Source organism: Camellia sinensis, chromosome 15, assembly GCF_055761805.1.
Source record: "Camellia sinensis isolate YWXY chromosome 15, ASM5576180v1, whole genome shotgun sequence".
NCBI lineage: Eukaryota > Viridiplantae > Streptophyta > Magnoliopsida > Ericales > Theaceae > Camellia > Camellia sinensis.
Genome location: NC_138975.1, coordinates 134,268,111 through 134,284,941, shown reverse-complemented (window position 1 = coordinate 134,284,941; position 16,831 = coordinate 134,268,111). Strand labels below are relative to the sequence as shown.

Here is a 16,831-nt window from a genome sequence, read left to right as displayed (position 1 = left end):
TTATGTTGATAAGAAGATAAACCAAAATAATCAATCATAAACCAAAGAGCAGAGTACGTTCACTATTTTTTTTAGGGTTGTGCTTCGCTGGTTAACAATCCTTAACACAATTCTTTAATCTTCTTAGTTAATTTCAGTTGAATCTAAAAAAAAAAAAAAAAAAAATGCAATCTCTCTCAGCAATGTGACAACAATAGAAAAATTAGGGTTTACTTCTTCTTCTTCTTTTTTAGTTCAAAAGGTGTATATTGAGTTTTTTTATTCTTAAAAGATGTGTATAGAGAATTTTTTCATATAATATTATAAATGTTGTTAAATGTCTATTATGATCATTTTTATTTACAATATAAATATCATTAAATTAATATTTCATTAAATATGTGCCATAAACTAACTATGTGGGTAGAATTAGAATTTTCCCACAAAAAAGTTTTAAAAAAAAATAAAAAATAATTATTAACTATTTTCTCAAAACACCTCTAAAATAAACATGATAGATGAGTAAAATTTTCTCAAAATGGTTTGTCAATAAAGTAGCTACAATCCAACGAATAAACTTTCGGACTCGGGACCACAGTAGTTGGTGAGTTCTTAAAAGCAAAGTTCAACCTCCACAACCACACATATTTCGTACTTGTATATTCACGTTCACAAGTTTTATAATAGTCCACAGAGTTGTTATTAGCCGTACGATTCGATCGAGAGGTTGAGGATCATCATCAAAATCATCAAATCAAATGTCCTCGTAGGTTTGGCGATGTTAATCAATGCCTGCATGAGGTTTCTCTTCGGATTCTGCGGTTGCTTGGAGAAGAGGCTGAGACTCGGCGGCGATGACGGCGGAGGAGAGGAGGAAGGCGGCGGAGAGTCGTCGGACTTGTTCTTCGAGCTTCGGACTCTGCAAGTGGCCACCAATTTTTTCTCCGAGTTGAACCAGCTCGGTCACGGAGGCTTTGGTCCTGTTTACAAGGTATGTTTCGCAAATTTCAAGTTCGTTTAGGGTTAATTTCGGGAAATCAAAAAAAAATTCAAAGTTTTCGTGGTTGGGATAGTTCAGTTCGTTCATTTAGTGGATTGGTTTTTTTGCGCGGAAATGATGGATTGTCTAGATTACCCTTCGTAGTTGGTTGCAATAACAGAAACAAGGATGGATCTAGGGGCGGGGCGGGGCGGGCGGTGGCAGGTCAAAAATTATAAAAACTATATATAATATAATGGTAATTAATAAGATAATTATAAAAAAAATGAGAAGTTATATGTGTTTTTGCTTTCCAAAGTTCAAATCCTCATCCATTATTGAACGGAAATAGATTTTGGGTTGGGTTGGGGGGTGTTGTGTGTGTGTGTGTTGAGTACGCATAATCTAAATAAATATATATATATATATATATATATTTTATTTATTTATTTATAAAAGATGTGTAAAGATGTAGAGAGTTGATATCAGTGTTCTAAAGGGTTTTAGCCGCACCAAGATGTTAAGGTCTCCTATAGCCTAAGCGTGAGGCAGGAGGTGAGGCACGCACAATTCACCAAAGCGAAGCATAAGTAATAGAAGAAAAGTAAAATTATAAAATAGGTAAATTTTTCAATATAACAAATATATATAAAATTTTAAAAATTATAACTATTTTCGATAATCTTTAAATATAATATTCAATCTTCTAAAAATTAGAAATATAATATCTAACAAAAGATATAAAGTATGACATTCAATCTTTTATCACTTTTTGCTTTCTTTTAAGCATATTTAGGCCTTGTTTGACAAACACCCTTTTAGTCAAAAAGTTATTAAAAAAATTAAAAAGCCAACAATCCATACTAAAAAATCAAAGATTTCATTCTCTCTACTTTTTGCACATCTTTTCGTAAAAAGTCAAAAAGTCATTCTAAACATACTAGTTTTTTTTACATCACATTTTAGTCAAAAAATCAAAAAATTACTAAAAAAACATGTTCCCAAACGAGGCATTAGTCATTTTATATTGAAGAGTTTTGAATTTCCATGGGTATGCCCACAAAAAAAGCACTAAATCAACAATTGGAGTAGAAAAATAAGTAAAGCACATGAAGCCCACACCTCGTGCCTCAAAAGCTATCGCCTCAACGCCTTACGTATTGCGCCGTGCCTCGCCTCAATCTGTTCAAAGCGCAAGGCGTGTGCCTGAGCGTGCCTTTTAAAACACTGGATGATGTGATCCAAATAAGTGTATTTATCTGAATAAGTGCACTTATATAGGTTATGTCAAATACTCCTAAGTTATTTATAGATTTATTGACTTATTCTGTCACATCACTTCTAATACTTTTTACATATTTTTTTGTAATAAGTAAAAAAATAAGCGATAATGTTATGCTTGTTGATTTGAACCATTTGGTACATGCATAGCCACCATATTAATCTGTATTATTTGATGCTATATTTCCTTGTTGGTTTTCAAAGTTTTTGAGTTCGTTTTTTTCTTAAATAATTTTTTTTTTTGTATTTTTGTCAAATTTTAAATTTGTTTGATACATGGATATTTGTAAAGGAAACGTTTAAAAGAAATGTTCACCACTAAAAAAAAATGGGAAAATTGTACGTTTTCGTATCTTAGTGCCTTCTTTTTTTTTTTTTGTATAAATATTTTACATGTAATTTAAAAGTTAGAATATAAAAATAATAAGAATAAACACAAAAATTCAGAAAGTTAAAAACAGTTTTTATTCGGTTTATGGCTTTATTAGGGAAGTGAGTTAGCTTTTTTTTTTTTTTTGGTTATTTTAGTTTGGAATTAAAAAATCTAGTTTGGGGAGGGATTTTAACTTTTTTGACTTTTTTGTGAGAGAAAAAATGTAATAATTATGAGTTGAACGTAATGTTTTACTGAAAAATCTATTTTATTTTTTATTACTATTTTAACTCCAAACTCACTACCCAAACAATGCCTATGATGCATAATTATGCCTTGATGGAAAAATTGTTGTGCGCTCCTGACCGAGTCCCAACTCTCCTCCCAGGGCCCACATGATCGTGTAAATCCTATGAGCTATGGGGCTGTGTCTCGGGACCATGGAATAAGATGAGTTTATGATTCGACATGGCATTGCTTGTTTGTTTGGTTGATATGCTCAAGGTGGCATAGGCTGGATAGCATTCTAATATATGGCTTCTTATTACACGTGTCACGAGTCAAAGACATCACCCTGTTTCATGGATTTTACAAGAGACTAACTAAATTCCTTTTGTGAATTTTTATAATTAAAATTTTTTTTTTCTAATTTTGCCCTAGTTACGAAGTTAGGCCTCATTTGAGAATAAACTTTTTTAGTAATTGTTTGACTTTTTGAATAAAATATAACGTAAAAAAAATTAATATATTTGTGATGACTTTTTAATTTTTTACAAAAAGATGTGTAAAAAAATAGAGAAAAAAGAGAATTTTTTTTTTTTAATTTTTTGATATAAGTTGTTGATTTTTTAATATTTTTAATAATTTTTTAATTAAAAAAACTACTTGTCAAACGAGGCGATACAAGGTATGTATGCAAGAATGCCCTTTTTTGGGGGTGGTTGTTTACTTCAATAGTATGACAAAATGTTTACACCACTGTGGGAAGTAGACTGTACATCTTGAAGAACAAATCAAATTTGTGTACCGCTTCTAATTCTTTAATCGATTCCGGTGGGTTTCAGTTGGGTTTTAAGACTTTTTTTAACTTTGTTTATGACTATATAGTAATTTAGTTAGGTTTCATTAGAATATCAATGCCTGTTGAGCTGTATTATTATTTTAAAAAATTATTTCTTCGACAAGTTCTTCCTTGATATAATATTATTTATTTATCCTTTTTGGACCTTAAAAGTCAAGAATTATTTTATAATCATGGGGCAGATTTACTGTGTGTCTGTGAACATTATTAGTCAACATCTTACTTAATTACAAGTATGCGCGTATCTTCTTTCGCAAAAGAATTTTGAATTTATTTTATATGAACGTGCAAGACCTTTTAACTCGAAAGGTTATGAATTAAGTTAACTACCAAAAATATATGTTTTCATTATTTTATATTATTAATGAACGTAAATGAAAATTATGAATGATTGGTTATGAGAGGCTTGAATATGTACATGCGTAATATTTTTTAATTTTTGCCAACTGTCCTTCATATGTGACAATGACAGGATTTCTTGAATGTTATGTTTGGATTTTCAAAATTATCAATGAAAGAAATTGTTTAGTATAGATATTCAATTTTTTTTTTTTATAAATACAGATATTTATTTTTCATCGGTAAGGATTTTTTTTTTTTTGTGTGGGTGTGTTAATTAACTATTGATTTTCTTCTCATTTTTCTGAAAAAAAATATAATTGAAAGATACAGCTGAAGTTGAGGTCAACACCAAGTTTTAAAACCATGTGTTAGTTGGATGTGGAGCCACCACTTGAATCTTTTACAAGATGGATTTTGCAACTAGTGCAACAGTCTTATTAAAGTCTTTCCTTCAATTTGAATCTAGCCTTATGCAACTAATGTAGCCTTTGTTTCTAACAACGGTACCATGCTCATCCTTTTGTTTTTTAAAATATATTTAATACCTATTATCACATTAGTATCCTTTTGAAACACCATCCTCACTTTTGTGGTTAGGGTCAAAAACAAAATATTTAATTTTTGTCACAGCCTCACAGGGTACATTTAAAGGTTTGTGACCTTATCAGTTTATAGCCTGTGTTTTATTTTATCCAGCAGTTGTTGATGTAGGACGAGTAGGGACTAATTTTGTACAAGTAGTGAGCTTGGTTTAAGTATACCGGTAGCAGCAACAGTAGACTTGTAGGGATGGATTTGGTAGAATTTTATGACTGTTGAAGTATTGAAAAAATAAGAGTTTAAGGGTTTGTAAAAAGGTAGGGTTTTGAAAATGAAAACACAAATGTTTAGGGACAGTTGGGTGGTTGTTCTAAGTACTGTGAATAGTGACGTGACAATAACCTTACTTGATAGAAGAGAGAGAGAGAGAGAGAGAGAGAGAGAGAAGTGCTTCGCCCTCACAAGGGATAGGCCAATCACACGAACACAATCTCAAATTTTCATAGTATTAATTGAATCATTGAGATTACATATATATTTATAGGCTAAAGACTCTTCTAATTCTATAAGGACTATTACTCAAATTTAGAAATTAAAAATATTTAGCAACTACTAATATTCTAAACCAACTATAACTTCAAATTCTACTTCAATCATAATAGAAAACTTAAATGACTTCTAATTCTACTTCAATATCAAAATAGGAAATTTGGACTTCTGAGCACTAAGATTATTTTAGACATAATAAAACCTATATATATATAATAACCCATTTCATAACTTGACCACAAATAAAATCCATGGGCAACCTTATAGCCCATGTCCAGCAAAATTGAAATTACCATAATATCCTTAACTAGTAAAACCTACTACAACGTCATGAAGACTCAAAATAATTCCAAATATTTAATTCTTGATGTCCTAAATGTGCTTCGTGTGAAATTCCAAATCTGCCCTTTTTCTTTTTTTCATGATCTTCATCAGTTGCTTTACTTAGGTTTGAAACAAAACACATGGCTGCTAAAATAGCAGCAAAGGAAGCTCCAGTGCTGACAGGGGTTGTGTTAGGAATTTGTGGTGAAACAGATACAGACATTGCTCCTTCTGGACAGCGATTGCTGTTCATTTGGCTAAGAATTAGGTCCTCTATGCCAGAAGTACTTTAATTGGAAGTATAACTAGATATAAAAGCTGGTTGTGGATATTAGGATACTGTTGGTAAAGGCTTACAGCAATAACAAAGCAGTAAATGTGGCAATAAAGTTAGATTTAGAAGTTCAAACATTGTTTGCACTGGATTTGTATTTTGTGGCACTTGAGGAGTACATATTTATCTGCACTATACTCTAAATGCAACCCAAGTTACGGAATTCTGGGAAATCTCTTTGCGTGATTTTTTTTTCATAGTCTTGCCTGTAGAATCAGCCTTTCAGTATAATGGATGAAGTTTATCTTCTAATTGAGAATAGGGCCTAGGTGGGTGGTGTCCAAAACAAGAAACAGGTATTCAGGAGCTAGTGCAGCTAGAAAGATTGATTGAAAGGCGTCAAGTGTCCAATATGGGTAATAGCATAGGAGCTCTATGACCATCTTTGGATTGTTGGTGGTCACTTCCCATTCCTGTTTTGGGTTTATACTTTCTTAGAAACTATTTAGCTCCTCTGTGCTTTGTATGTTACGTATGCTATATTTTCTGAAACCTGTAATGATACCAATTCAACAGTTGGATTTCTATTGCAAATTAATGGACGTTTTACTGGTTCTGTCAAACTAGTATTCGATTCTGTCTTATGTATATTTTATTTTGTTACAGGGGTTGATGCCAAATGGGCAAGAAGTAGCTGTGAAGAAGCTATCACTGAATTCAAGACAGGGACTGAGAGAATTCACTAATGAGGTGAAACTGTTATTGAAAATTCAACACAAAAACTTGGTGACATTATTGGGATGTTGTGCTGATGGACCTGAGAAGATGCTCGTGTACGAGTACCTTCCAAACAAGAGCCTTGACTATTTCCTTTTCGGTAAAAAAAAGAACCGTTCAACTTTTGATTTTTATCTCCATAGGTGAGATGAAGCTTATTTGGTAGTTTGCATGCGAAATTGAAAGATTTCCAATTGTTTCAGATAAAACTAAGTCTCCATCGTTGGATTGGTCGAAACGCTTTCAAATAGTCACAGGCATTGCAAGAGGTCTTCTCTACCTACACGAAGAAGCTCCTGAAAGGATCATCCATAGAGACATTAAAGCCAGTAATATTTTGTTAGATGAACAGTTAAATCCGAAGATCTCAGATTTCGGCTTGGCTAGGCTTTTCCCTGGGGAAGACACCCATGTAAATACGTTTCGGATTTCTGGTACTCAGTAAGTAGTTTTTCCTCAACCTCTTTCTGTCCCCTCAACTATTGTACTAACACCAAGGCTATGTTTGGATCTTGAATGAAACAGAAGTATTTTTTTAGCATAACTGTCATCATGGGGACTTTGTTTTCCCTTTTCTAGTCTACATGTCCAATGCTTTCTTGAATAGCTAAAAAGAGTGTACAATAAATAAACAAATTATGTTGTTCAATGCAGTGGTTATATGGCTCCTGAATATGCAATACATGGGTACTTGTCTGTGAAAACGGATGTGTTCAGTTTTGGAGTTTTAGTGTTGGAGATAGTGAGTGGAAGAAAGAATCATGCTAAGGAGCTTGGTGGAGAGAAGGCTGATCTCTTAAACTACGTAAGTTTTCTCGAAAAGTTCTAATGTAATCTTTTTTTATTTTGTTTGATTGGAAAAATCTCCCAAATAACATCCACCCCTGCTGAACTCATCCAAACACTAGTGCCCCTGTTGAGGCTTGAAACCTCAACCTCCCCCATGGAAGTGTTGAGGTTAATGCAATCTTTCCCATTAACTATAGTGACAGTTGCATTTTATTGAGGTTTTTATTTTTAAACTTTTCCCTCATAAAAATAATAATTAAATGATGTTTGTCTTTGAGACCGAGTAAATTCGTCTTCAAATTTTGATGATTTGACAAAAATGAGGGATGAGTAATTTCAACAGACTTTGTTTGCTCCTCTTCCGCAGACGTGGACGCTCTTTCAAGCCAGGAAAACATTGGAATTAGTTGACCCAAGTCTTGCAAAATATATTCCAGATGAGGCAGCAATGTGCATTCAGCTAGGGTTGTTATGCTGTCAAGCAAGTGTCCAAGACAGGCCCGATATGAACTCTGTTCATCTTATGCTGTCAAGCGATTCGTTTACTTTGGCAAAACCTGGAAAACCCGGGCTTCAAGGCCGCAAAGGGCAGTGGAATACCACCACCACATCTGCAGCATTTAGTAGCACTAATCCCGGTAGTACCAACACAGCCACAACCAGGGTTTCTGGAGGTAGTAGTTTTGTTGAGGAGTTTTCTAGGAATTCTATATCTTATTCTTCCATGGATGAAGGTAGATAGATGGCGCCTCTCCATTGATGTAAAGCTTTGTTATTATTGATTGTAACTTCTTCTATATATAGTTACAGGTAAAATTCTTGATTTTGCATTTTTTAGTACGAAACTGTTTTTGCATTATTTGTAGTGGAAGTTCTCTGAGGCTTTCTCTAGCAAAGTAATAGGTTATTTTACAGAAAATTCATACAGAATAGGCTACTAGCTTAGTGTTGTAACATTTTTGTAATTGATAATTATCTTAGTGGATTTTTTATTTTGAAGTGATAGATTTATGATGCAGTTATATCATTGTGTAAATTTTTTGTTGTTTCTCATTACTAATTAAGAGTTTTTAGCTATATAATATCATAGAATACTAATTAAGAGTTCTTAAAAGTATTTCAATTTTTAACTGTTTAGAAAAAAATTTATTAATCAATCTTAACTAGAAAGTTGAATATTTGATATTTAATTTTTATTATATGGCTGAAAAACAATTTTCATTATAGTAATCAATATTCAGAATTTTTTTTTTTTTTTGATCTTTATTATTGTTATTTTTTGACTTTACTAATATTATACACTAATAATAAACAAAAAAAAGAAAAAAAAAAAAGAAGCACTCAAACCAGATGTTCAAATTTTAAACTTTTGAGGTCAATGAGGTTAACTTCGTTTGGAAAGAATTATTTTAACTTGATTTTTTAGTATTTTTGCTTAATCTGGCTAAAGCCTAGTTTGGCGTAAATTAGTAAGTACACATTTTTTATCTTTTTATTTGAGAAGGATTTTTTGATTTTTTTTACTTTTTTGTAAAAGAAAAATTAAAATAATTATAGTTTAGATATAACATTTTATCTTATTGACTTATTTAGTATATTTTACCTTTTTGTATGACTTATTTAGTCTATTTTATCTTTTTGTATTTTTTTTAATTTTAACCTAAACCCAATTCACTTATCAAATGAGGACTTAAATTTTTTAAGTCCAAAAAGATATTGATTTATCCAAAATGACATCTATCTATTCAAAACTTACCTAGTAGTGTGGACTTTTCACTAATTAATTTATTTAAAAAAATAGAAGAAAAAAAAATAAAATCTGACAAAAAAAATTGAAAGTAGATTTCTTTATTAAGACGACGGTGCCGTAACTATTGATTACAGGGATTAACAGTTGGCCACATGCAAGTCTGTGCCTTTTTTTTTTTTTGTTTTGTTTTTTTTTTTTGGATTCAAATGAAAGGTTAAAGATAAGGTATACAGTTACGGTGTCTTTGATTAGATGGGCTGGATAAAAGGGGATTAGAATTTATCGAATTTGAGTCTTAAGACTGTGAATCTCTCAGATTATTTGGTTAGATTGAATATGTATCCCGTATTTGTTTTTTCATGGGATTAGATGTCTGGAAATGATGATTTTTAATAAATCCAACGTTTGGTTAGACGGACTGGATATGATAAATGATCAAAAGACTATTTTACTCTTTTTCAATAGTTTATTAAATAATAACAATATTAAACATATCTTTAATATTTTAATTATTTTTATCTAGATTAAATAAAAATTTATTTTATTTTATTTTTTACACAATTAAATAAATTTATTTTTAAAAAATTAAATAAATAAAATATCAATAAAAATATATGTTATTTTTTAATTAAAATTTTAAATAAATTTGTTTTTAAAAATAATAATAATTAAACAATGAAATTAAATAAAACATCTATTAAAATTTAAATAATGAAATTAAATAAAATATAAATAAAATTTTAAAATAAAACATCAACAAAATATCTATAAAAAATTATTTTAAAAAAATTAAATAAATAAAACATCAATAAAAAGTTAAATAAAATTATTTTATTTTTAAATTGAGACATTTAAATTTTATTGAATTTTATTAAATATAATACATAATTAAATAGTAGATGGTCAAAATTGTCATTTTATCACCTAATTTCAATAGTGGATTGTCCCTCCAAAATTGTCCCACACCCCCCTTAGGACACAATAGTCCCCCATACGAGGGATAAGGAGTTCGGTCGGACTCCATGTTCGGGGGACTAAAAAAAAAACAAACGGCGGATTGGATGCTTCCTCCAAATTACAATCCGCACAGTAAATAGTCCCCCCTTATCCCCCCTTAGGTAGGAATAGCAACGGGGCAAGGCGGGGCCGGGGATCACACTCCCCGTCCCCGATCCCCGATTGTGAAAATCTCCCCAGTCCCGGCCCCGATCCCGATCCCCGACGGGGAACATACCACCGTCCCCATCCCCGCGCCCCTAACGGGGATCGGGTTTCCCCGACCTCGAAAATTCCCCGGCCCCCAAATCTATTTCAACACCACCATCAACAACAACAACAACAACAACAACATCAACAGAATCATCAATATGAACTTATCATTTTCAACATCATATCAACAAAATCATCAATAGATAATAAACCAAAAATGAATAAAAATTAACAGACACACATGTATACCTACACAAACAGATCTGAGATATGTGTCAGAGAGAGAGAGAGAGAGAGAGAGAGAGAGTGGAAGATCGGATACAGATGGAGGACGATACAGATCTCAGATCGGAGAAGATTAGACGATACACACATGCACACATACGTGTAGACGTCCCCCGAACGCCCCGGGAGGGTGAGTCCCGTTCTGTTCATTTGGGGTCACTACAGCTCAAGACTCTCAAATTGTCACGGTTCTAAATCTGAACCAAAGAGTCCAAATCCGGCAAATCGTTTTGAGAAAATAGATTTTTGAAAGAAGTGCCAAACATGGACTACTTTGCCAGATACAGAGTCGCCACCTAAATATTTTATTTTTGGGAAATTTAAGAAACCCTGACTCGTTTGCCTAAGGCCACGTGTCCGTCATCACCAAAGTTACCTCGGCTCGGGAACTTGGGTACGATTGGGGAAGGTCACTTCGTGAGCACCCCCGCTTGCCCGATCAAAGATCGGCCTCTACTAACCATGATATCTATTTTTGAAAACATTATGTGTTCTTATTCCGGTTATTAGCCTAGATTACTATGTGATGCGCACAGCATACAAGTATAGACTGGATCGCCTGAATTGGAACAAAGCATTTCATGTTTGTTTGTTTGAAAATGGTTTGATGGTGCTACCCGCAAGTAGGCTAAGACGTGGATTTGCCACCCTCAGGTGGGCTTAGAAAAAATATGATTTTGCCACTATCTAGTGGGCTTAAAACTCACAATTGATGAATTGTTCCAATCCAAATAACCCAACCTTCACCCACAGGCACTTAGGCAGTTATATCACATAAGCAATTAGCTTCATGGCAAGCATGCTATCATGGCAGTCACTCACACACATGCAAGGATGCTAAAGCATAAAACTTACCGAGTACTCCAAGCCAAAACAGAAACTAGGTTAGAAATCCATGCATGATCCTAACTATACAGAAATGCCTAATGCAACACATGCAAAAATGCAACTATAGCAGGCTCGGCTATTCTAAACATGGCATATGAAATGCTACAGCTAACATGTATTCAATTTGGAATTGAAAATACAATGCAGTTAGTATGATGCGCCGAGCCCGGTGCATGCAAAACAGATGAATGAATGCAAACATGCTATCATACTGTATGCTAATTGAAACATGCCCTAATCTAACCATCATAAGCTGGTAAATAAAAGGGAAGAAAGACGTGGGGTTGGAAGACATACATCACACACACGCACACTTATTACAACATTGCCCTCGCACAGAGGGTCCAAATAAATATACAGTCCCAAATAAATAATTACAGTCCCGAATAAATACAAAAATCCTAATTAATTTACAAATTAATCTAGGAAAGCTATAAACTGGCATGCAAGCCAGAGACTGCCTTGATTCTGATGAATGATGTATGTTTGGGCTGCCTTGCGCGGAAATCCACTGGGATGCCCCAATTAGTCTCTGTTTTGCAATTATTCTTGGAAAGCATGCCAAGCTCCGGAAGGTTGCTAATTCTTGATTTGCTGCAACAGAGAGCAGGAAAGGGGCATAGCAATGTATTTTCACATATGTATGCATGTCTCGATCCCCGTGCCACCAATCACGCATATCGATGCATAATGGTCGAGGAGTCGAATTGCGCAACTCAATATAGAATGAATGCACATGAAAACAAAACAAAACCTAGACTCCATCATGGATAATCTGGAGTGTCGGTGACTGGGGAATTGAGACACGTTCCGTCACTCGGAGTACGAAACGTCCCTCGTTTCCCATGCTCGGGCTAACTCCTATCCCGAACACAATGCAATATGCATGACATGCATGAATGCAACTAATATACAACCTAGCATGCACAATGCTAAGAAATGACATACACGATGTACGAGATAACATGGCATACACAATGCGCTAACATATAACCTAGCATACGCAATACTACAAAATGAAATGGCATACACAATGCATAATGGACTTACACCAACATGAGTGGACCTCAGCCACACTCACATAGGCGGCCATAAGATGAAAATGAGACAACTCGGAATGCGTGCACACGTGCACGCAAACCGAGGACCGGTCCTAAGGCACAAAATGCTACTCTAACAAGATATGGCAAGGCATGAAATATGATATGCATACATGCAAATTTGAGAACTGAAATGCGACACAAAACAGCCCCGAATCATGGAAACATGGCACCCGATGCATGAAATGGTACCCGAAATGCAAAATTAGGCATACGCAATGACCTGTAGCTACATCAAGCATGCATTATTTGAACATGAAATGTAAAGACAGGTTCAAGGAAGTCCCAAAACAAGCATGTTTTCAGTTTATAGAAAAGCCAAACAATGAACATAAATGAGGCTAAACCAGCATGCAAAAATGGCCCTAAATATGAGGTAATGAAGCAAGTCACAGCTGCTGGCCCCAAACAGCTGAGGGTCCTTCAACAACATTGAAGAGGGGCCCAAAATATGACCTTTTACAGTTTACAACAAACCACAAAAACCAACACAGGTATGGCTAAGCTCTTATGCAAGAAATGGGCCAAAAGAGGGACAAAGAAGCAAGTGGTGGTTTCTGGCCTTAAACACAAAGGGGCCCTTCAACAATATTGAAGAGGGGCCAAAAATATTGCACTTTACAGTTGATGGACAGACCCAAAACTATATGCAAGCATGCTCAAAAATGCTATGCAAAATAAGGCCAAAAAGAGAGATATAACACAAAGTATAAAAAGGATGCCTCAAACAGTAGAAGACCCTCAATGAAACATGAAGAGGGGGTCAAAATAAGACTATTTTCAGTTCTGAAAAGAGCCCCAAAACAGAAGCACAATAGGCTAACAAATCATGCAAAAAAATGGCCAAAAGAGAGTTATAAAGGCAAGTGGAAGATAGAGACCTCAAACAGCAATGAGCCCTTCAAAAATGTTGAAGAAGGGCTCAAAATAAGCCTCTTCTCAGTTCATGACAGAGCTCAAAACAGTTTATACATAGGCCAAAAATACTACGCAAGAAAATGGCATACAAGAGGGATAATGAAGCAAGTGCAACGAGGAGGCCTCAAACAGTTAGAGGCCCTTAAACAAAAGTGAAAAGGGGCTCAAAATAAGCCTAGTTCCAGTTAGGGTCGGAGCCCAAAACAGCAAGCAAGTATGGCTAATGTATTGAACAAAATAAAGCTCAAAAAAGAAAAATAGGGACTCACCCTTGTAGACCAATACTCCAACAACCTTTGAGCCAAGTTTGGGAGTCCTTCACCTCTGGAAATCAGCTTTGACCTTCTGGAATGGAAGATGGGGATGTGGTGCTATGAGGTGTAGTGTAAAATGGTGTAGGGTTTGAAGGATTTTGGTGCTTGGAGTAGAGAGGGAGAGAGATGTAATGCAAGAGCCTAAAGCAATTTTTTGTAACCCTTAAACCAGAGCTGGAGCTGCTGTTATATAGGCAAAAAGGAGGGAAAAAAAGGGGGGGGGGAAATGGGGGGGGGGAAACAATTCAAGTTTCCCTCCAAAAATGTCAAAAAGTGGAATATAAAGGCAAGTGGTAGCTTCTGGACCCAAATTGCCGAGAGCCCTTCAACAAAGTTGAAGAGGGGCTCAAAAAAAGACACTTTGTAGTTTATGACCAAGTCCGAAACAGCTCACAAGTAAGCCTAAAATACCGTGCAAAAATAGGCCTAAAAGAGCATTAAAGAAGCAAGTGATAGGAGGAGATCTCAAACAGCAAAAGGTCCTTAATCAAACATAAAAAGGACCTCAAAATATGACTATCTCAAGTTCGGGTCGGAGCCCAAAAATGCAGAATGAAGGTTTGGAAGCCAAAATACGCAGTTTGGGGCCCCGAAAGTGGGCTGTTAGGCACCGGAAGTGGTGTCCGACCACGAAGTTGGTCTCTCGGACCACAGTGTCCCTCAAAAGGGAGCAAATAAGATGTATGCCAAAAACTGAGACAAACGGAGGTGGTTAAGCGGTCCCGAACCGAGGCACACGGCCAACGGCTCCGAAAAATCGAAAACCGGGCTCCAAACGGGCAAAATAGCCTACGACCACGAAACGTAGCCTACAGCCACTGAGAGATGATCTACGAGACCTCTCCCTCCCTTCGAGAAGAGAAAACAGAGAAAATAGATCCTGGTTCGCAAACCGAGGCAAAGCATGAAAGAGTTCAGAAGTTCGGAGGCAAGGTTCGCAGCCGAGACTCTGAAACTTCTGAACAAGCACAATATGCAATATCACCGAGTGCTCAACTGGTGACGTCTGAGTCTCAAGGCCGGTCAAAAATGGGGTGTCTACAATTGCCCCTCTTTGACAGAACTCGAAAGTCATAAGTGACGGGAGTGAATGTCAAAGCCCAGAGACGACCCATTTTTGACAAGGCCGAAGACTTAGACAAACAGGTGTGATAAACAGAGATGGGCCCGCAGGAAAGCCCGCAAGCAGGGGCAAAATGCAACTGACAATGCAAGAAGCCGAAGGTACCTTATGACCATGCAAATGCAGCAAGCTGTAATGAAGCAAGTATTCGCAAATAGATGCAACAGTTTTAAGCAATAATGCAAATCGAACTACATTTCATGCAGTTATGGTGCAATCTTAGCGAGCATGTGTGATAGATACACAAAAGTGAAGAGAGTGTGTTGGATACACTAATAAAGTGTGATTGATACACTAAGTGAAGCAAAGTGTGATAGATACACAAAGTGAACAGAGTGTGATTGATACACTGAAGGTGAACACAGAGTGTGATAGATGCACTATGTGAATAGAGTATGATAAATATACTGAAAATGAACACGAAGTGTGATAGATGCACTTAGTGAACAGAGTATGATTGATATACTGAAAATGAACACAAAGTGTGATAGATGCACAATGTGAGCAGAGTATGATTGATATACCAAATGTGAGCATGGAGTGTGATAAATGCACTTACTGCATGTTTGATTGGAAGGATTAAAGTATGGGATTAGGATTATTAATCCGTGGGCCCAACCATCCTATGTTTGTTTTGACATTTGGTTTAGGACTATTAATCCAATGGATAATTAATCCAACAAATTTGTAGGATAATTAGTAATGGGGTAGGGGTGGGATAGTTAATACCACACTAATTTGATAGGATTATTAATACCTCACTATTAGTATTGTGAATCAAACATGGCCTTAGTGAACAGAGTATGATTGATATACTGAAAATGAACACAAAGTGTGATAGATGCACAATGTGAGCAGAGTATGATTGATATACTAAATGTGAACACGAAGTGTGATAGATGCACTTAGTGAACAGAGTATGATTGATATACTGAAAATGAACACAAAGTGTGATAGATGCACAGTGTGAACAGAGTATGATTGATATACTGAAAATGAACACAAAGTGTGATAGATGCACAATGTGAGCAGAGTATGATTGATATACTAAATGTGAACACGAAGTGTGATAGATGCACAGTGTGAACAGAGTATGATTGATATACTGAAAATGAACACAAAGTGTGATAGATGCACAGTGTGAACAGAGTATGATTGATATACAAAATGTGAACACGAAGTGTGATAGATGCACTTAGTGAACAGAGTATGATTGATATACTAGAGGTGAACACGAAGTGTAATAGATGCACTTAGTGAACAGAGTATGATTGATATACTGAAAATGAACACAAAGTGTGATAGATGCACAATGTGAGCAGAGTATGATTGATATACTGAAAATGAACACAAAGTGTGATAGATGCACAATGTGAACAGAGTATGATTGATATACTAAATGTGAACACGAAGTGTGATAGACGCACTTAGTGAACAGAGTATGATTGATATACTGAAAATGAACACAAAGTGTGATAGATGCACAATGTGAACAGAGTATGATTGATATACTAAATGTGAACACGAAGTGTGATAGATGCACTTAGTGAACAGAGTATGATTGATATACTAAAGGTGAACACGAAGTGTGATAGATGCACTTAGTGAACAGAGTATGATTGATATACTGAAAATGAACACAAAGTGTGATAGATGCACTATGTGAACAGAGTGTGATTGATGCACTAAAAGTGAACACAAAGTGTGATAGATGCACTATGTGAACAGAGTGTGATTGATACACTAAAAGTGAACACTAAAAGTGAACACAAAGTGTGATAGATGCACTAAATAAATGAAGTGTGATTGATACACTAAATAAATGATCTTAAAACGAAACTTCTTTGAATGAGCCCTACATACATCGTGCGTGATTGAGGAACAAACTTGATAGGTACAATGCATTACAATGCATGATGCTTAAGGAAAGCAATAAATGGACAAAGCGGCGCTTTA

General features: G+C 35.1%; 1 protein-coding gene across 1 annotated transcript; it reads left to right on the top strand.

Moving 5' to 3' along the window:
* The first annotated feature begins 378 nt into the window (after positions 1-378).
* Positions 379-8,293, top strand: LOC114298174 (cysteine-rich receptor-like protein kinase 44). The gene is made up of 5 exons (XM_082909701.1): positions 379-970; positions 6,389-6,599; positions 6,703-6,940; positions 7,154-7,304; positions 7,656-8,293. The coding sequence occupies exons 1-5, from the start codon at positions 758-760 to the stop codon at positions 8,028-8,030; spliced, it is 1,188 nt and encodes a 395-aa protein (XP_082765827.1). The 5' UTR covers positions 379-757; the 3' UTR covers positions 8,031-8,293.
* The last annotated feature ends 8,538 nt before the right edge of the window (positions 8,294-16,831 follow it).